The sequence below is a fragment of the Amphibalanus amphitrite genome, unplaced genomic scaffold, assembly GCF_019059575.1.
Source record: "Amphibalanus amphitrite isolate SeventyFive unplaced genomic scaffold, NRLGWU_Aamphi_draft 001191F_arrow, whole genome shotgun sequence".
Classification (NCBI taxonomy): domain Eukaryota; kingdom Metazoa; phylum Arthropoda; class Thecostraca; order Balanomorpha; family Balanidae; genus Amphibalanus; species Amphibalanus amphitrite.
Window position 1 is genome coordinate 160,353 of NW_024882685.1, and position 21,248 is coordinate 181,600.

At 50.7% G+C, this 21,248-nt stretch overlaps 2 protein-coding genes across 17 annotated transcripts in view; one reads left to right on the plus strand and one right to left on the minus strand.

Moving 5' to 3' along the window:
- Positions 1-9,030, plus strand: part of LOC122370976 (sodium/hydrogen exchanger 7-like) — a 41,196-nt gene extending 32,166 nt beyond the window's left edge. For 4 of the 14 annotated variants that reach the window (XM_043346995.1, XM_043346999.1, XM_043346993.1 and 1 more), the window contains 3 exons: positions 719-829; positions 6,012-6,070; positions 8,513-9,030. In XM_043346995.1, coding sequence (XP_043202930.1) covers positions 719-829; positions 6,012-6,070; position 8,513 — 171 coding nt within the window. In that variant the 3' untranslated portion in view covers positions 8,514-9,030. Of the gene's footprint in view, positions 1-718; positions 830-3,422; positions 3,530-6,011; positions 6,071-7,485 lie in introns of all 14 variants that reach the window. The other 10 variants (XM_043346988.1, XM_043346990.1, XM_043346987.1 and 7 more) reach the window with 4 other exon arrangements.
- Positions 9,031-10,192: 1,162 nt separating this feature from the next.
- Positions 10,193-21,240, minus strand: LOC122370971 (fas apoptotic inhibitory molecule 1-like). 3 transcript variants are annotated; one of them, XM_043346981.1, is made up of 5 exons: positions 21,139-21,240; positions 18,655-18,777; positions 14,344-14,572; positions 11,550-11,599; positions 10,193-11,135 (listed from the first exon to the last, which is right to left on the minus strand). In XM_043346981.1, exons 2-5 carry the CDS (start codon positions 18,766-18,768, stop codon positions 10,980-10,982), a joined length of 549 nt encoding a protein of 182 aa, XP_043202916.1. In that variant the 5' UTR covers positions 18,769-18,777; positions 21,139-21,240; the 3' UTR covers positions 10,193-10,979. The 3 variants fall into 3 exon arrangements, with proteins under 3 accessions (XP_043202916.1, XP_043202915.1, XP_043202917.1); XM_043346980.1 differs by having other exon boundaries at positions 18,655-18,787; positions 21,139-21,206; XM_043346982.1 differs by lacking the exon at positions 21,139-21,240 and adding an exon at positions 21,055-21,063 and having other exon boundaries at positions 18,655-18,771.
- Between the last annotated feature and the right edge of the window lie 8 nt (positions 21,241-21,248).

A 21,248-nucleotide genomic window follows, 5' to 3' on the forward strand; every position in this document is an offset into this window, starting at 1 on the left:
GCTCTACTCTCTGACCTGTCTGACCCTACCCTCTGACCGTCTAACTCTATCCGCTGATCGCCCAACCCTACCCGCTGACTGTCTGACCTTTTACCGTCTGATCTACTTGGGGTGAAGTCATCACTGGAGTGTCTGAGAGAGCACCCACTACCCAGTACCCAGCTACTGAGGAGTCGAGGGACGGGACAGGGAAGGGAAGCAGAGACTATCATTAGCCAGGCACCATGACGGAGATTGTCGGTTCCCGTCCTTAGAAGAAAGTCCAGAATGCTGCTATAAAGTCGGTGCAGGTCCTCATGATTCAGGAAATGTGAGAGTTACAAGCTGATGAAGGGGCCACGGATAGACATGTGTATTATATGGAGGGTTAAGTTATGGGTCTTTGTACTGAGCTGAAAGGAAGGCGACCCCGGTCGCGAGCTCGGCCCAGGGAGATTTTATGGGATCTGAAGTGACGTGATTTTGAGCTCAGAGTTGTCTGGTGTTTGGAATATTAATGACTGTAAACGGGACAAATGCTCTGGATTCTTTGAGCTTGCTGACACGGAATATTACCGCCTATTTATCTGTCCTTACTTACTCAACAGTATGTTTCGTAATTTCGTTGTGGCTTGATAGCACGGTTTACTTACATAAGAACGATAAGAACGAAATAAAACATGAGCGCCTTTCGTCACTGACCACCCACCCCATCCTCGCCCTCCCTTCCCTTCGCCAGGACACGAGTAACAAGTACGATGACGACGGCGAGGGTTTTCTAGAGGGCGACGACGCCAGTCTGCACGGCGCCGGCGGTGACTCGGGGTCGATACACTCCAACGGCAGACAGGTGAGCGCTGCTGACGGCTGGGTGGGTCGGGAACGGAGGGCGACAACGGACTTAAGGCCGCTGGGCGGGACTGTGAAAGGATGGTGGGCCGGACAGGGTATAGAGACGGGACTGGGTGACTCAAGATGACCCATGGATGGTGATGTCTTAGTGCGAGGTCAGCGATGGTCCGTTTGAGCGTCTGTGGTCGAAATTGGTCCGTTCTGGTCTGGTCCCGTTCGTTTGTGTTGAGGTCTTGTCAAGTGTTTGTTCAGACTACTTGAGGAGTATCACGAAAATGAACTTGCTACGCAACCCTGCCCATGTCCCTCAAACTAGTTCTCTCCGGTTCTTTTCTCCTGATGTTTCCCTTTCTCCCCTTTCCCTTTGTCTCCTTTTCTTCTCCTATCCCCTATCTCTTTTCGTAGTCAGTAGTACCCATCGCCAGCAGGGCGGCGTAGAACAGTCGAGTTGATTGTGCAACTAGTGTAGTCTGGTAGTTGTGCGTACACTACAGGGTCCGGCAAAAGTCTTGACGTAGTTTTAAAATCGTTCCACACTTCAAGCCATTGTAAATAAAAAAGTTGTTCAGCGCTCAATGTATTGTCCACGGACAAGCAAACACTTGCGAACACGGTTCGGCATACTGGCCACGAGAGTGGAGAGCACAGACGGCTGGATTCGTGACCACGCAGACTTGAGCTGCGTCTCCAGCTGCGCGAGGCTGGTTGCTGGCATCTGTTTGTCGAGGTCTTTCTGGACGATCGCCCACAGCTCTTCAATGGGATTTAGGTCGGAACTGTTCCCCGGCCCCTCCTCCTTCACCCAGAAGTGCGGCAGGTTGTCTCAGCACCACTGCTGGGCTGTGGCAGAGCGATGCGCTGGAGCCCCTTCCTGCATGAAGATGGCTTTCGACCTCTCAGCCACCATCCGTCGCTTCAGAACAGAGCCGTTTCTGGGAGTTCCTCCGAGATGGTCTCCACATACTACTTGGTGTCCACCTTCGTCTTGGGCGGGATGACGTGGAGCAGCTCACTGAGCACTTGATGCGACATCATCACCCACACCATCAACTTCGCTGGGAATTTGACAGGAGCTGTGGGCACACTGGCTGCGTCGGGCGCCCAAACAAATGCGGCCATTCTGGCGATTTGGTGGGTGTTACGTGCTTCCACCACCTTTGCACTGGTCGGAGAGGGGCGCCGACATTATTCGCGACCAGACTTTGCGACATTCCCGCTTGAATCATGCCGATGGCTCGATTCCTGAGACTGACATCGTAATATTTGACCATGGTGTTTTCAGCCTTCATTTCAACTGCACGCTCGCTACTCCAATGACCTCGCACAATCAGCCGCTGACCCTTAGGTTATCCGTGGTCTCATACCCCGGGGCACAATAGACTCGCTGACACAATGGCGTTGGAAGCAAAACGCTGGGTGGGGCAAAACGCGCCTGGGAAGACACAGAAACTAGAATACCACATACGACAAGACTTTTGCCGGACCCTGTATACGCAGACTTGTCATGCACGCAGTGTGTAGCAGTATTACTGAGTGTAGTTCGATTTGTATACTGTGTAGTAATGAAGTACTGTAGCTGGAATGTTGACGGTGGAGAGGCATTCATACATTTTCCCAAACATTTTTCCATTTCTTGTAACTCTACGCGTATGTATATTGTATGTGATATATCGACGCAAATAACACACGCAAAAAAAAAACACTTCTAGCAAATAGAAGGACTCTCTTCAGCCTCCCAATCGAAGTAATCTGCAGCTACCCGTCCCTATTTGTTACGAGACTTGGCGTTCCTTCTGGTACATTAGCCGGGCTAGCTTTGATGTGTGGCTTTCCGCTCCGTCTGCCTTTGTGGGCCTTGTATATAATCCGGCCTTTCCGGAGCTTCGGATGGCCCCTCCCATCTGTCTGAGGGCTTTCTGTCTATTGTATATGCTGTCATTTTGGTTTACTGTAGTGATCTGTCAGCCTGACGACGCAGGCCCAACCCCGGATTGGTCCACCCAGGCTCAGTAAATGGCCTTACGGCCACCCAGAGTTGGGCGTGAGGCATCAAGTGCTATATATTTCATTGTACTTGCACAGCTATTTTTCGAAACTGTTATACAAGGACCGATCCAGTGTTGAGCCCGTCGCCTTCTGCTGGTCATGGTCACTAGGATATGGTCACCAACGAGGTATGATAGTGATCATTCTCATTTCTGACCTGACCCCTGTGTGGGGTTCTTACCTCGGTCGGCGTTGGTCTCTCTGTACAGTCTCGAACTTTCTACTCGTGTGTCTGTCTGGGGGTCGGTCTATGGCTGTGTATAGTCTGTCTTAAAAGTACCGCGCAAAGTGACGGTGGATCCATCAAGCCTGACCAAGGAAGGGCCTGCTCTAATTTGAAAGTCACCGTACTAATTAACCTGGGGAATGAACGAGGATGTCAGTTGCTTCGGTGACTCAAATTTAGCAGGCCCTTCGTCGGTCAGGCTTGATGGATCCACCGTCACTTGGCGCGGTACTTTAAAGACAGACTGTACAGTCTCTCGGGCTGTGTATGTGGGTGTGCGCGGGCCGCTGTCAGTGGACTGAACAGCGTCTGCCTATAGTGGGGCTACACGCTGCTACCTCCCGTTGCCGAGCTGCGTCGGGCCCGGGCCGATCACCTGAGGCACGCCTGACGCGACAGACAGAGCGAGAGAGAGGAGGAGAGATGGTGAGAGAGAGAGTGGAGAGAGGTGGTGGCGGGTCGCCAGCTCCAGGTGTGGACGGAAGGTTATGCGGTTATGCTGCGGATGAGGACTGTGATGTACGCGACGGGACTAAGTGTCGATGTAGGCTGCATTTTCGGGGTTATAATTTGTCCCTCTGTCCATTATCATTCCATTTTGTCTCCTTCCATCCTGCCCTTGTCATTGTCCGCTGGCCGCCGGCCGGCCGTCTAACGAGGTGGTGGAATTGGACACACGAATCTTCCACCGACTTGTCTATCCTGTGCCATGCTGCTAGAGTCGGCAACTAAACAGTCACAGAAACAGTTCTTCTTCGGGTCTGATCTTCTGAAACTTGCTCTCCCGTGTTGCTCCAACTCCAAGCCACCATCCTAACTAGGTGGGGGTTTGTTTGAGTTAATGCGGTTCATACAGGGATTGTAGTCGTAGATGAGGTGATCGGCATGGGTCGACGCGGCAGTGGTGGAGCAGTGATTGACTTCGGTGGATGACTTTTGGGTCTGGTAAATGATAAAATGAAACTGCATGATGGGCCGGAGGTGACGGATTTTATGGGCGACGGCTTTCGTAAATGGTGACGTTTCTAGCCGGAATTGACTTCTTTTCAGGATAATATTATATTGGATCTTAAACCAATGATTAAAATTGTGACCCAGACGTCGTTATGGGCCAATTCCGTTGAAATTTACAGCTACGTTCAATGGCGGACATTGTCAGCCCGAGAGTGCAGTTAGTGACACGACCGCTTCATTTACGAGTATGAAGTGGATATTCCTCACAGTCTTCAGAGTTATGTTAGTATGAGCTCATAAAACGTCCCAGGGGGGGCCATCTGGGGCTGATGCATTTGGTGGTAAAATGTCGACAAGTGTCTGCCGGGACGTTAGTTAGAACTCCCGGCAGACTCGCTAGTCGCTACGGCCTGCGTTGAGCCTGTTCAGTCTTCAAGCGACGTCTTGGACTTTTTACGGGGTGACCAAAGCGATGTGGGATGGAAAAGGCAGCATGGTGAACGAATGTGAGATGGGCGTTGCATGTGGAAATGTTGGAAGGGTTTGACGGGTGGGCTCACAGTACGGGTCTGAAATGTCTGCGTTATGCCGTGAGGGTCGGCTGACGACTATGATATGCCGGTCCGAAATGCTGGCTAGTCTGATCAGTTCCGTAATTGTCTGTCCCCCTGGTTTCCCGTTCCTATGGGCGCTAAGTAACATACCTCTTCCTGAGGTATGTTACTGGTTGAGCTTACCTTAAGCTTTACCAGACACGCATAACTAAACACTGTGGACAAGCTGGTCATGCGACAATATTTTGGGTGATGGCTTCACTTCTCGGTATTCTTTTTTCACGATAGGTTCTGCTTGATGCTGCGCTACTAGGCTGTCGTTTCCGGCCTATTTGCCCGGGCTGTCGCTGATGATGGTTCTGTTGGTATTGTGGGCGTGTGACAGGTGTTGACTGGTGTCCTGCCCTGCTAATGGTGACGCTGGGATGGTGTGTGACTACCTGCGGGATGTTACTGCGACTGTGCGGGTTAGGATTGGGCACAGATGACGATGGGGGTTTGCTCTGCCTCTGTGATGTGCGGAAGTGCTGCGCCGGTGGTGGTGAAAAATGCGGGAGCGAAGTGGTGCTGGTGGTGATCCTTGGGAGAACCTTGGTGTAAAACTGACATCCAAAAAGTGACGTGCTCCTTTACTTGTTTGGGTGGTCCATTGGGTACACTAGTTTGTTGCTAGCATTCTCTTATCCTTGGGAACTTCTGAACAGCAGCATTCATAAAGCATTTATTGTGGTCAGGGACCTCAGTGTCCCGGAGGTGGATTCTGCTCGCTACCATTGGCTTTCTGTGCTACAGCCTGCTCTGTTGGCTAATTCTGCTTCAGTGAAATTTTCATGGACCACTTAAGGACTGGCTCTCGGGGTTTTGTTAATGCATTCGTCGGAAATTATATGTTATGGCTTGGCAATGGGTCAGCCTCTGTGGATTCGTTTTCGCAAAATATTATTTTCTCGGTTGCTGAGTCAAACTTATTTGTTGTTTTTTTTTCTGAGTGATTCTAACTTTCTCACCATGAAGAAACGAAACTGTATTACCTCGTTCTCCTGAATATAACATTTTAATTGTTCCAATACATGTTTAAAAAATTATATCCGTTCCTCGATGCCTATACCTTAGAATGTTAATCAAATTGAAGAGCGCACCCAAGTTTGTCCGATTTGGTAAATATTGCAGAACAGGAATACTGTCTTTCATTGGTGCTTAGAGTTACGAGTATTCCGCTTTTGGCCGTTAGATCTATCTGAAAACTATCCTGAGATGTCCTAAATTACATGGATGCATGCCACAGCCCCAGTATGCCTGAGGGGTCCCGGGATGTGCTCGAACCGTGAATGCAGGTCCCCTGCGCGTCTGCCGGTCGTGGGACTGACGGCTGCCCCTCCCCGGCGTGCGTTGACCGGCAGATGACTGCCCCTGACGCCGCCGGCGCCACCAGCCCTCCACCAGCAGCCAGCCACATGTGGTAGGGACCCCCCCCCCCCCCCTGCTGCCGCTGCATGACACCCCCACCTCCCACCGTGCTGTTTCTACTCTTTCTCGTCCTCTTTGTCTCTGCCGCCGGCTCGGCCAAGCTGCACTGCCACAGGCTGCTATCGTGTGCTGGCTGGCACTGTGCGGAGCTTGCAGAACATGAACGGCACGTTCAATCGGTTTCATGTTTTGGATTTTTGATACACCTGTTCATTTAGCAGCGAGCACTAGGATCGTGAGTTAGCGGACGAACACGTGATTATTACCGGCCATGTTTGAGGCTCTCGCACATTGTTACCATAGTCTCACATAGTCCCACTCTGTCCACTCTTGCCAAGCACTCACAATGGGTGAATATTTGCCTTCCTTCTAAGCACTAAATCGCGTGTAATTTCTGGGCTGGAGCATTCTGAATTCGTCTTAGTTGTGTGGTGGAGGACCCACGGGTTTCAACAGGGATTGGTGTTGCGACTCGAATTATTGTGGAGAGAAATAACAAACGCTTAGCCTTACATAATTCTTGTCATGTTTTGTTGTCATTATATTTACACAGAACTCGCTCGTCACCTGTTGTAATCAAACTGACATGCCAATTTTAAATTTTAGATTAGCACTGGTTTTCCCTTCGAAGTTAGAGTTTTTTCCTTACCCCAGTGGCTAGTCATATGAACTTCTCGCGCTTTTAGCCTTTGTGCAATCGCTTGTGACATTCTCTGTCTCATGTGTGTATGTGGTTTTTAGTGGCGTGCTGGTGGTTTTTCCCTTTGTGTGGTTTTTATACCGCTGTGCGTGGTTTTCACTCACTGAGTGTTCCCGCTCTCTGAGGTGGGTGGATTCGCCATGCATTGTGTCTGTAGTTTGACTGCATGCGGCACGATGCACGTAGCGAGTTGGTCTGTATATGCTGCTGTCCGTGGTCCGATTCAATTAGTCCTGTTCAGTCCGAGCGTCCCTCGCCTCTGTCAACCGCCGGTAGCTTCAGTAGCCGTCCTGCATTGCTCTGTGGGCCTGTCCTGTCCTGTACTTTCCTGTGCGAATGGGCGCATAATGTCCCCGCCGTCGACGCCCCACAAACCCCTAACAAACATCAGATTAACTGTTACGTCCCATGTCCTTACCTGTTCCGGTACATTCCGTCCTGTATCGCGCCTCCCCTTTTCTGTCCGTCTCATTCCGTCCATCGGAGCCCGTCTCAGCCCATCTCGTAACTGTCCCAGCCTCCACCAATCCCTACCAGTCTCGTAGCGGAACAAACTAAACTACCTCTTATCTCCCAGTCTGGTCCTCTCCCTCCCATTGGCACCTCCGTCCTGCCCCCTCCCATCGCTCCCCGTGTCCTCTGCTGCTGCCGCTGCCTGCGCTCTCGCTTGTGCCTGTGGTGACCGGGCGTCCGCCTCTATCTCACAGATAGGCGGCGGCGCGCCCGACGACGGTGACCTGGGCACGGGCTCTGCCAGCGGGTACCAGCAGGCGCCACCCGCCGCCGCCGCCGCCCGGCCCACGCGGGTGACGCTGCGCGGCCACGGCCACGGCGAGAACTTGTAGTTACGGCCGCCGCCGCCGCGCGGCGCTGGCGGCGTCCGGGTGCTGTCCGCTTGCTTCGTCCGCTCGACGGCTGCGGGGATTTATCGAAGATGAGGCGAATGTCAGTGGTGTCGGCCGCGTATGGTCCGTGTTTGTGTGCGGGTGTGGAGCCTGTCTGTCGTACAGTCTCTGCTGGATCTCTGTACCAGTCGGCACGGAACGAACCCTGTTTCCGAGACTTGTCGGTCGCTCTGACAGCCCGGCGGCATGACTCGGTGGACAATACCGTGATCCGTGACATTGCGCCCTTACCGCCCATGATCGAACCCTGGGACCGGCGACTGGCCAAGTCGCTGACTCGGTGATAGGAGAACGCACATTCCGGCCCGAGTGCACGTGATGAGCCCCTCTGAATGTGATTGTGCGTGCCGGAGACGCCCAGAACGTAGGCGGCGCGAGAGACATGGCCATAGGACCAGTGACTGCATTATAGAGGACTGAGAACCGGTGACTGAAGCAGAGAGGACTGAGACAATCGAGTGACCGGCGTAGAACGGGTTCTGACGGACGGCTTATTGAGAACGGTCTGTGCGAGAGGACTGGATAGCTTTGTTAGGTCAAGGAGATCATGATATGACTGCCAACCGGCTGCGATGACTGGAGACGACTGATGACTGAAGACTGATTAGGGTACCGACGTTTGGAGACTGCATAGTGAGGAATAGGATTAAGAACTGACTGACAGTTACGACAAACGGGAAGCTACACGCAGCTATCTTCAGCCCTGGACCAGGGACCTAACTGAACTGCACTGACTGAACTCAGCTCGGCTCAGGACTGAACCGACGACTGAGGACTGGAGACTGTCTCGCTCGGCCGCGCTCTCAGACGCCCGGCCCGCTGTTTTCAGAATGACGCCCGGCAGCCGGTGAAGGTGGCCAGTTACGGTTCAATAGCGCCCTGAGACGCGCCGTGGCCGACCGAGGGTGCTGCCGACGTCAGTTGTGATCTGGTCTGCCGCTGCCGCCATTAGGTGGTGCGCGCTGAGTGAACTAACCGGGCCAGTGGCCTGGGCGGTGTGGCGACCCCACCCAGTACCAGTGGAGCCCCGTGAGGGCCTATCTCAGTCAGGTATATATCACTGTACCACTTGTTGCTTGTATGCCGAATGTTTACTTTGCTTCTGGTGTGTATCGTTGTTTTACTCCCCGCTGCGGTCGCAGAGGTGGCGGAGTGCCGCCGAGGCTGCCTCGGCCGGCCCGACGCAGTGCGCGGGACCCCCGCTGTGCCAGTCGTTTGACGTGATGACCCGTGTGGGAAATGAGAGCCGGCGCGCCGCGGGCTGTTCCCGCGAGCCGCCCCGTGTGCTCGGCTATCTTATAGTGTATGTACTCTTGGTGCTTATTAAATGGAATGTGGCCACTGCGAGTTGCGCGTTTGGTGGATATGTGGGTAGACGGACTAGTCCGTTCGTGGTGTTTCGGTGATCGGACCCAGCTGGGGATGGGGGCAACTGGGACACTCGACGTTAGGCGCTAGTGCTGCTAAATAGCAGGCCTTTTCGAGAGGAACTTTGATGACAGGACAAGGGGGCATCAGCTAAAGCTCGCAAAAAGAAGATGCAGCAGTCAAGCACGGGCCAAATTCTTTACAAACAGAGTGGTTACTGCCTGGAACAGTTTACCAGAGGAAGTTGTGGCTACAGCCTGCAACATCTATGTACAAACCACTTCAAAAATCTGCTGGACCGACATCGGGTTGCTGCACCCTAACCTGTCATCTTGTCCCAAACCAGTATGATGTGGGTACTGAATAGACTGTCTAAACCGAACCCACTATATAAACCTAAACCTAAACCACCCAACCACACACAAAGAGAGCAGTAAACGTTTGCACCCAGAAGCTCTAAAAAAAAAAAACTCGCTGGTAGACACACAGCTGTATTTCACAGATGAACGACACAGCTTCTGGTGAATAACCACTGTTTGGACGGAATCGTTAGCGGTGGGTGCACAATAAAACACTGATAATCTACGATGTGCTGTTCACAATCAGTGATGACACATTGTCATTTGTTCATCAAGATAAAGTCTGTGCGAAATGGACGGAATGCGTTGTCTGTACGCACAGTTGAATCACACCCACGGGTGCAACATAAACAACATTGACTCATCTACGAGTACATCTAAATACCTTTAGACCAGAAACCGGCGACCAGCGCTTCCTGAGCAGGTGGTACGTTCGTTCAGAATGCCCCACGCTTGTGCGTATAGCGTCGCCATCCGACCCCGACTAGAACACTACATAGATGTGCGCGGCGCAAAGCTCTTGTGATAATACTACGATCATGGCTGCAACATTAATATAGGTACAGGTCTCGCGGGTTTTAGCGGTAGGTTTTGCACCTAGAAAATTTAGTGTACTTCAGGCTATATCTTCGTCGTCTTAAGCTTTTAAGTGTTGAAGATGCGATCGACTTGTTGGGTAACAAGCCGGCCATGATCCGTGTAAAATGGCTTCATCGTAGATCGATTAGTTTCTGAGATATAACCGGAAATGTAAAAGTGCAAAACCTACCGCTTAATCTCGCGAGACCTGTACGTAGCAGCGTGCAACGACTGAGATCAAAGACTAGATGGGCAGGGCTAGGAGAGTACGAAGAAACACAGGTGCTCACACTGACTGAGATTGCGACACCGAGCTTCACACAATCGACTGTTCGTCAGCTGCCCCTGAACTTGATTTGAAAACGTCCACCTTGTAGTTTCTCCTACTACAGACAACGATTCGTCATGAGTTTGATCCGTTTCAATCATTGCCGATACAGCTGTTGTTTTAGTGAGCAACGTTCGTAGGAAGATTTTCGTGACTGAGCAGCGCCCGGAGGCACCGTTCACTATTTGATATTCCTAGGCGACCTTGACGGTGCCGACGCAAGAAACGGGCGTGACGTCGGTGTGATAAAACTGATACACCTACGCAAGAAAAAGTATGACCATAGGCTTACGTCACTAGTTGACATAGTGCTCTCCTTGGATGAGACCAACAACGTTCCCTTCGATCGACATAAGAAGACGTTGAATGGAACCCAACAACAAAACACAAACACCTGCATAACAACCGAACACTAGATCACAACATAAATCGTCTGTCAACGTATACAAGATAAATTATTGCAATTGACTAGAAGTTCATGATATGCGACGAACCATATTACGACTCAACGGTAACTAAAATGTACCGAAATAAGCAAACCACCTTTCCACTATAAATAAGTCTGGTGTTTTGTGCAGCTCCCCCCCCCCCCCCCTTGCGACCGACCACCGCCATCTAGACTGTCGCCATGCCCCAGGGCCCAGACCCGCGTCCTTATGCACCTACAGGGTCTCCTTGTGCTCGGGGATGAGCTGCTCCTGAACATACAGCGAGTAGACCAGACCCTGACGCTTATCCCCGCTCGTGACGGCGCGGATGTAGGCCGGCTTCTTGCCCACCTCGAAATGAGTTTCGGTGCCGTCTTCGACAAACTCTCCCTGAAGGGGGGGGGGGGGGTGCAGGAGATGCGTCAGTGGGCGTCGGTTAGGGTGCATAGTTGTATACCAGGACCAGGTGGTGAAGACTCGACATAGCCCCACACTAAAGCGATAAACATTTCCCAGTCTGGGATACGACCTATGGGAATCATGAAAGACATAACTAACTGTTGGCAATTTAGTTTGCACAGTTTCAAAGACATTCCCACGCAATTAATAATCATTCAAAAGCAACAAATAATATGTGATACGTACAAGGGTTGCATTTGGATCAAAAGTGTCTCATCTATACCGACTGATTGCGTCAGCGTCAAATCAATAGCAACAATTTAGTTGAAATGTGACATAAGCCATTTAAACGATACCAAGTGAGGAGTGATGCACGATTACGAAACGTAATTGTGATCAACTCACCGCTGTCTCCAGTTTTCTGCCGTTCACCCACACATCCAGAGTCCCCTTTTCTGAAACAGAGAGGGGAATCGATCCACCTCAGACATACGCATTGGCAAACGTCGATAAATCACAAACGAGCTCATTACCAAACATCGATGATAACCAGTGAACACCGTGTAACCACGACATGTAACCAGAAACTACCCATGCTCCGGGTTCATTAACACCTCGTTACTGTCGCGTGCCAACTGCCAGGGCAGCCGTGCGCATCAGTGAGCGCTAACACCTCTCGACGGCGGTCGATCAGTCGACCCCAGACCGTACATTCTACTCAATAAGTCACCGGCGCCGCTGCAGCAGCAGCGACACGGACAAAGGGATCGTTTACCGTTCAGCTCATTGACGTGGCCTCGAATTCCGAGAGCAGGATCAATGAGAGCGCGGCCTCAGCTGCACTGCGCCCAAACATGTGGCCGGGCGGATCGTGAGCGTCGCCCAGGTATGCGGACAGCAACCGGAAGCAATTCGGCTCGTTAATATCCGTTTCCGATAATGTCATGCCATAATATGCCCGAGTACCAGCAATATTGATAGAACCTTGCACGGAAATCATTTTCCCCAATAGCCCGAAATTCGCAACCCATAATAATAGCAAGCAATTGGCAAGTCAGCCCTAAACGTATCGGCAAAAAGGTCAGTCTCTAAATGATCATCACCCAGCCTCCACACCCGTCCCCACCGAGCAAGGCAGAGGAGGGTACGGCGGCAAGGGAATGGGCACAGGGGCGTAGGCAGGGGGGGGGGCCACTGGGCCATGGCCCCCCCCCCCTTGGGCGCCGAAGGCGCCCTTTGCGATTGGAGGGCGCCGAAGGCGCCCTCCAATCGCAAATGCAATTGTGATATAATCGAATCGAAAAACAATCGCGACTGGAGGGCGCCCTCCAATCGCGAATGTGTTTACAGGGAAAATACGGATGGAGGGCGCCCTCGGAGGACGCCCATTCCAAATACGCCCTCCAAATACGGTTGGAGGGCTCCCTCGGGCGCCCTCCAACCACATTTGTAGGCTGTAGCTCTCTAAGCGAAACGGTGGTCGCCAATGTAAGCCGCTGTCCTGTAAATAAGCGCCCTCTCACCCGAAGGCGCCCTCCTGTAGGTCGCCACCCTGCTACACATTGCCGCCCTTCTGCTGATCGGCGTCCTCATAATTATTGGCGCTCTCCTACCTATTGAGCCCTCATGTGAAATTTTGAAGGCCGCCTTTCTCCCTTTTGGCACCCTCTTGTTCAGTGCCGCCCTCCTACCCATTGGTTCCCTAGTCCTTCCTGTTGAATGTTAATCGGGACCCTTCTCCTATTGGCGCCCTCGTGTAGATCGCCGCCCTCCTAACCACTGGCACCCTCCTGTTGATCACCGCCCTCCTATCCACTGGCACCTTCCTGTTGACCAGCGCCCTCCGCACAGACGCCCTCCTGTTCGTGTCATCCTCTTGAGCAAAGGCGCCCTCCTCACCATTGCCACCCCCATTTTAATCGTCACCCTTCCGCTCATTGGCGACTTCCAGTTGATGACCGCCCTCCCACCTATTGGCGACCTCTTGTTGATCGCCACCCTCCTATTGGTGCTCTCCTGTTCCTCGCCACCCTCTTACCTGGTGGCGCCCTCCTGTTGATTGTTGATCGGCGCCCTCCTACCTATTGGTGCCCTCCTGTTGATCGCTGCCCTTCTATCCATTGGCGCCCTCCTGCTGCTCGCCAACTTCCTACCTATCGGTGCCCTACTGTCGAAACTCGGGATGTTGATCGGGGCTCTTCTACCTATTAGTGCCCTCCTGTGGATCGCAGCCCTTCTACCTATTGGCAACATCCGTTGATCGCTGCCCTCCTATCATTTATTTACTCCGTTGGCATGTTTTTCAACTTAGTCGTTCTATTGCACATAGTTGATGTCTTGCCTGTGAAAACTGCCACAAATGAACGTGCATTCAGCACAATGAATGAAGTATCTATACCTACCAAAACTATCTACGCTCTACGATGCATAAAACACGTCTTTGGTCTTAACGGATTGATCCTACTTTACGTGCATCATGGCATCTATATGGATTACGATTAAGTATTGTCAACAGGTTCGGGCGCAACAGCAGGCATCTGAAGTTTCGGTGATTGAAACTGGTTATGTGGGTACACTGTATGCATCTGTGAGAAGGCTATGAAGGCTGGTCTGAGGTAATTTGGATGATGTTTACGCATCTCGCGCTCCGGTATCAATCCGATACGGTGATCTGGTGCGTAGATATGCCACCGCCAATAAACTTTTATACATCGACACCCATGAGCCAAGCTTTCCGTACAGTTTGTGTGGCAGCGGCCCGACCAAACCTTAGGTATTTTTACACCTTCAAATTTGGTAAAAGAGCGAGAGGAGCTTTGAACAGTGATCGTATAAAAGGCGTGCCTAAAAAGCGGAGGAAAAGGTTGTTTTCAAAAATTTCGCGCGCCTTCGGCGCAGCATTTCAAGAACACTTGACCTTTTGTGACCTGGAGTATAATGAATACACACGATGCAAAATCAATGCAGCACGACCTATACGAGGTTACGCAAAAAAAAAAAACTGGTGGCATGGTAAAAAACGCCTCCCAACCCCCCAACCCCCACTGAGCGATTTTTTATCTCGCGACCGTATGGCGCCCTCCTTGGGTGAGGTGGCGCCCTCCAAACCCTTGGCCCCCCCCTTCGCGATTTTCTAAATACGCCGCTGAATGGGCACACACAGAGGGGGAGCGGTACCGCAGAGGGGAGGGACACTCACCAAGAACGACGCGGTAGGTGCCCTCGCGGGCGGTGACCAGCCAGGTGCGCATCACCTTGGACTGGTGCTCGGTGAAGCTGCGGAACGCCTTCCCATCCACGTCCAGGGAGTACTGATAGGCGAACGCGCCGCACGGCTCGATTTTGACCGTGCAGCGCACGCGCGGCCTGCCCACCTCGAACGTCTCACTGCCCACTAGGCGGAACATCCAGTCGCGGCGAACAATCTCCTGTCGGTCGGCCCGGGGGGAGGGGGAGGGGTCAGCTGTGGCGCCGGCCGGCTGGTCGACGCCCCGCTGGAATGCGAGTGGCACGTAAAGTGCGGCTCATGCAGACACAACAGGATCGATCAAACCCGGCGCCAGCAGAGTTGCTGCTTTCCCTCACAGCAAACAGCCAGCGGTTCCAGCCGTGACGATCGGATTGACCATTTGCCCAAACCTTTTAAAAGGTTGATCTACATTGTGTACGTCAAATGTATGCATGCAGTATCATAGTTTAACGGGTCACAATATGGTTGTATTTTACGAATTTGTGAGACGTGAGTGAGCAGTTTTGTAATTAAAGCAAGGCATATTTTTTCACTCGGGTCGACAAGCATCGGACGACAGTTTTGAAGCTGAACGAAGTAGCGGAGTTCCATGACGTATCGAGCTTTATCAATAGTGTGATAGATAACTATTTTATTAGGTATTACACGTTATTTACCAGTATAACGCCTTTTGGGGCGACTAACGGAGCGAGCGAGAGGGTGGGCCTTGCACGTGCGAAATTGCGAGGGGTACCTCCAACTGACTTGTGCATTGCATCCTACTAACCGGTCTCTAGCGATGTGCCAAATTTGGGCACAATCGGCCCAGCCGTTCTCGAGATCTGGGAGCGGCACCCTGCACGTGCGCACGTGCAAAATGGGTCCCAACTGACTTGTGCACGGCACCCTACTAACCGGTCCCTAACTGTGTACCAAATTTGAGGGTAATTGGTCGAGCCGTTCTCGAGATCTGGAAACGACCCCTGCACGTGCGCACGTGCAGCAGCGCCCCAGCTCTGGCACATGGATATGCAGTGCCTAGTGGGTGCCTACCTACATGCCAACTTTCAGCGCAATCGGCCAAGTAGTTACAGAGATATTACAACAATTACAAAACGGACACCTCTTCGTTTTGCACGTGGCACGTGCATAAGGGGTCACCCACATGCATCAGGAATAGTCCAATACTTGGTAGAAGGAATGAAGCTACCCTACCAAAATTACCGCGTGTTAATCGGTCAAGTGGTTGCTGAGATATAAGCCTCGCAAAAGCGTGACCACGGCCGGCCGGCCGGCCGCTCATACTCAGAAATTTCCGTTAATCTAAGGAAAGACTACGCTCGCTTCGCTCGCTCCGTAATCAAACCAGTATAACGCCTTTTGTGGCGACTAACGGAGCGAGCGAGAGGGTGGGCCTTGCACGTGCGAAATTGCGAGGGGGTACCTCCAACTGACTTGTGCACGGCACCTTACTAACCGGTCTCTCTAGCGATGTGCCAAATTTGAGCACAATCGGCCCAGCCGTTCTCGAGATCTGGAAGCGGCACCCTGCACGTGCGCACGTGCAAAATGGGTCCCAACTGACTTGTGCACGGCACCCTACTAACTGCTCCGTAACCGTGTACCAAATTTGAGCGCAATCGGTCCAGCCGTTCTCGAGATCTGGAAACGACCCCTGCACGTGCGCACGTGCAGCAGCACCCCAACTCTGGCACATGGATATGCATTGCCTAGTGGGTGCCTACCTACATGCCAACTCTCAGCGCAATCGGCCCAGTAGTTACCGAGATATTGCAACAATTACAAAAGTGACACCTCTTCGTTTTGCACGTGGCACGTGCATAAGGGGTCACCCACATGCATCGGGAACAGTGCAATACTTGGTAGAAGGAATGAAGCTACCCTACAAAAATTACCGCATGTAAATCGGTCAAGTGGTTGCTGAGATATAAGCCTCGCAAAAGCGTGACCACGGCCGGCCGGCCGGCCGGCCGCTCATACTCAGAAATTTCCGTTAATCTAAGGAAAGACTACGCTCGCTTCGCTCGCTCCGTAACTATGATTTATCCTTGACCGGTATACGTACTAGCTATAGAAGGATGTCTAGTTAGGTTAGGGGATAGGGCTTTTGTGTGGTTGGGACTTGTTGGGCCATTCGCTAACGAGGAGTTCACTCGTGGCATTGTCACCGTCAAAACTCGGAGCAGTTCAGCTTGTCGAGAGAAGCATGCAAGTCGAGGAGTAATGCGTGGAATGGCTATCAAAATCCATTCAGGACTTTTATACCACACAAGAGTGACCACTGAATAGGCCACACGGGGGACTACTCATTATTCAAGTCCTCGCTGTGGCCTGGTGGATAGGACGGCTGCCTCGTAACTCGATGGCAACGAGAAACGGTGGCACAGTTCGCGGCCGAAGAGCTCCACATCCTTCGACTAACGTTCAGCGCGCTGGCCACTGGCAAGAGACTAGGGCTACGCTAGAGCTAGGAGGGGCTACGCTAGAGTCAGAAGAGCCGTGTCGCCATCTATCTGCGACACTCTAAACGTTCGATTAAAAATATCACCGGCGACTCGGGCGCTGGCAAGGTCGGTTGTTCGTGGCGTCATTGTACCTAACAGACTACAAGCACCGCCCATCGTTGCACCTGCCCCGCTCATCAATTTGGACTTCTTCACCTATCCGTGCTTCTATCCTCAGGATGCAGAAATCCTTCTCCTCCACGCCGCAACCCCTCCGGGCTGGACAGGCAACTTTATCTCATGCGGGCTGCTCCCTTGGAGCGGCACCGCTGCTCCCGAGGGAGCGCACCCCGTAGCCGGGTGCAGTGAGTGCCTTGGGGCTGGGTGGCCTGTCCTCTGGACGGGCTCAGCCCCGGCGACTCACTAGGGTGCCTGCCCAGACCAATGTCTCCCCCTAATTCCTATCATCCTTCCGGCTCTGCAATGGTCTTGTCGACCGAAAGGGCCTAACCCAACAAAACAAACAAACAAACAAATTGGACTTCTTCAGTCTGTTAACATCAATGCAATGCAAATAATTGATAGGAAGCCAAAAAAAGATAAATGCCCAAGCATCTTAAAGGAAACAGTTCACTTTCCTGAAATTAGTATTTTGCTATTGATTTATGATTTTTTATGCTCAAAATGATCATGAAATAAAATAAAACCTTTTTGTAAAAACAATTTTTTTCTATATTTTAATATGGGACGAACTATATTCTACGTAAAATAATGTTTGACGCGGAAGCTTATTACGCGTTGACCAATCATATAGCGTAGTTCAAACCTACGCATACTGCATTGGCTGTAAGCAGCATGCTGACGATGACGTGGCTGCATTCCTGTGCAAGGCACACATTCCTCTGCAAGGCACTCTTTCGGAACGAGAAATGGAATATCTTCGTCTAGGGTGATCATTGAGCCGTAAAAGCTCCTGATTTGTGCTAGTCTCAGCTCAAGCTACGAAACTGCTATTCCAGTTCAAAACCCCATGTTAAAAGTGAACTATTTCCTTTAAGTAACTTAGTATCTGTACTGCACATCTAAAAAAGCATCAGTTTTTATAAATGTAGCTCGGATGTTGATGAGGAATTGATGGATTGACGGAGCCGGAGCCCACGCTAAGCAGAGCTTGTTGTGTAGACTGCGACCCCTACCGTCCGATCGCGCAATTCCGGGTAACAACGAGAGCATTTCGATGCCAAAGTTTAACGCGCCCATCAAAGCCAGACACGGCCTGTCCCACTCTACCTACTGACTTCAACTGGCTGTGGCTGCTCCCACCAACTGCAGACCATCCCCGTCGGGAGCCTGAAATATCGAGCGCTGGAAAAACTTGAGCCCGAGCTTTCACAACCACGAGTCTGGTGCTCAACCTGAGCTATGGGACAGGCTTCAAGATATTCAAGGGTCTTGTCCTTCAAGTAACAAAAGATTCTATTTTATTCAATAGGTACTAAAACAGTGACTTAGTTTTTCCTAAGTGCTTGCTTGTTACTTCACTGCCATTGCATCTTTTTCGAGATAACATAATAAACATATTTGTACAAAAGTTGTCAGCAATGCTTCTAGTGGGTAGTTTGCAGCCATTATTCTTACTATTTCTGAAATCCTCATAAATAGTATCCTCCTTTCTACCCAATCTAAATCTTTTACATACCTACATTCATCACTGAGAGCTATTCTCTCTGTTCTTCATTTTCAGTTGATGTTTGTACAAATAGGTACCAATTCGTATTATTTCTATGCATAAGGCACCTATTTTTATATCAATTACCTGCCCATCAACTTTGATGATCCTTCTTCCCGAGATGGTGCCATGTTCTACCTCCACCTGGTGGATGCCATCACTGCATGGCACGTCCCATACAGCCACCAGGTCCACGGCCATTATCTCAATCTGTGAATGACTGAGTCAGAGTCAGAGTGTGGACACCTTTAGGAAACAATTCAAACAGAAAATTTCCAAATTTCTTAACACGAATTTGGCCTATATTCAAGCACAAATGTATGCAATAATTTCTTTTAAAATAACCAAAACCAGAACAAATACCTAGGTACATTATCTAAACCTGTCCTCAGATACCTTCTGATAGATACCCACTGCACAGTGTGGCCAAACGCCAGATTAGCGCGAATTTAATCAAAAAACGAATTTTGGAATTTTGACTTTTTATAGCTATCAGTCGATAGGAAATTGTCCAAAGTATGTCAATATCACAATACTTTGGTTCAATGTCTTCCTTTCGGTGTCCAAAAAGCTAGCTAAAGTGGACATACGCAATGCCGGTCCCGGCTGTGCTGAAATCGTCGAAAACTCGAGTCATGTTTACAACACATTTTGGCGTAATTGTCGGAAAGGTTTGGAAATAATTGGAGTGGCATATGACTACTGAGCCTATATTTGATAGAATACCCGAATTCTATAGGTATCCTTGGACTAACCGATGAGTTATGCTCATTTGAAAATGACCTTTTCAAACATCCCCTGAAAACACTGTCCATCTTAAAAACGTAGAGATATAAGAAAATGGCCAAAAAACTCCACGCCAAATCTACCATGAGAAGATTTGCCACACTTTTCTGGACATGATCCATTCAAGAAACCCTGCCCCAACCTGCCCCCCGGCCTTTGGCTCAGCTTTGAAAGTATCGGGTTGGCCCGCCCGGGGAGGTCCGGCTACAGGGTGGGCGCGGCGGCGGCTCCGTAACGTTACGCGGATGGCTCAAACCGCTGTATTTCTGACTTGTTATATTGCAGAATACGGTCGCCAATGAATAAATCTTGACAATTTTTCAACCCTCGCCCATATAGGGGGTGAGGGTGAGGGTCGAAAGGACCCCTCTCGGTTTTTCGCAAAAAGCTCAAGTAAAAAGCGGCCGATCGCGACGAAACTTTCAGTACCCTCGAGCTTATCAATTTTACAACTACCCATTAAATTTCACGACCCTGACCCCAATGACCTTTGACCTGTGACCTATTTCTCGAGACCATGTTTGGCCGGAAGCGCGATTGGGCGTATGTTTGCTTGCATTAGCCGCGCGTTTGCAGTTTTTTCGTGGTTTCAAGCGTCTAAACATGTGATATTATGATGTTGGTCGGTGGTCCCATGCATTATGGTCGGTGTCAAGATCACTTGAAGGTCAGGTCAGTTCAATAACCTTTAATGACCTCGGTTCACCTTTTTTAGTTTTACATGCTTCCAGGCTAGTTTTTGGAGCTGATTTCGAATTTAGTAACCATTTGAACATTTAGGAAGAAGTTTTGGTGCCTTCGTAACATGCAACGAAGCTGTCACTGGCGGTTGACACCTATTTATGAATACCCGGCAGGACTGGTTGGCTTGGCCTGACCTGACCCGACCTACGTTCGCGGCTAGCAAAACACCAATACGGGCGAGGGTTAATGACATGAAGGTGCTTATGGTGTAAGTCTTTGTTTTTACTCCCATTGCTGAGGTTCAGTCCTATCGGTACGTGTATTTCAGCAACCATCTACCGATTCATGTGCTTCACCAGGAACATTCACACAGAAACATAATTAGATGTTGATTTTTTTTCAAGCAAACTTTGGACAATCATAAGAATTTACCAGAGAAATGATGGGAATTTCGTAAACGATTCCTCCTCCTAACATGCCCATCATTGCTGGGACCCACAATTGTATGCCTCTTACTCGTATTTGCGGTTAAATTCCAGGATTTCGTAATCAGAGTCGGAGTCGTTCGGAGTCAACAGTTTTGAACCTGCAGTCAGAGTCGGAATCGGAATCGATTTTGGAATCCGGACCAAGACTCGTAGTCTGAGTCACCGAAAATCCATCGACTGCGTGGACTTGCCATGGCTGCGGAGTCAGAGTCCGAGTCGATCGTATAAGTCGACAGTTTTGCCCGGAGTCAGAGTTGAAATTGACTTTTGAATGCCGTAGTCAGAGTCGGAGTAACTCTATCGACTTCACAGCCCTGGCCTGGTAAGCACATCACCCGTCGTAAGCTAGTTCTCCCTACTTTTAGAGGCGGAACTATGCCATTACATGTCAGAAAGCATTCATAATGTATCGTAAAAGGTCTCACATAGGTTTAAGTGTCAATTTTGAAACCAGGGAACCATTTTCAACGGATCCGAGCAGCGCTGGGATTTAATTCGCGCTAAACTGGTGTTTGGCCACACTGTGCACTGGTCCACGTTTTCCATCACCAACCCAAACCTAAAAACATAGTACTTCAACATAACTTCCAACCAGAATGCTGACGCATATTACCGATCGGTGTCAAGACGTCTCGCAATGGACTTCCTTGCAATTCCACCAAGGCAGGTTTCCACCTTGGTTTCCACCAAGTTCAAGTTGTTTGCAACTTGCAATCCCCAAGC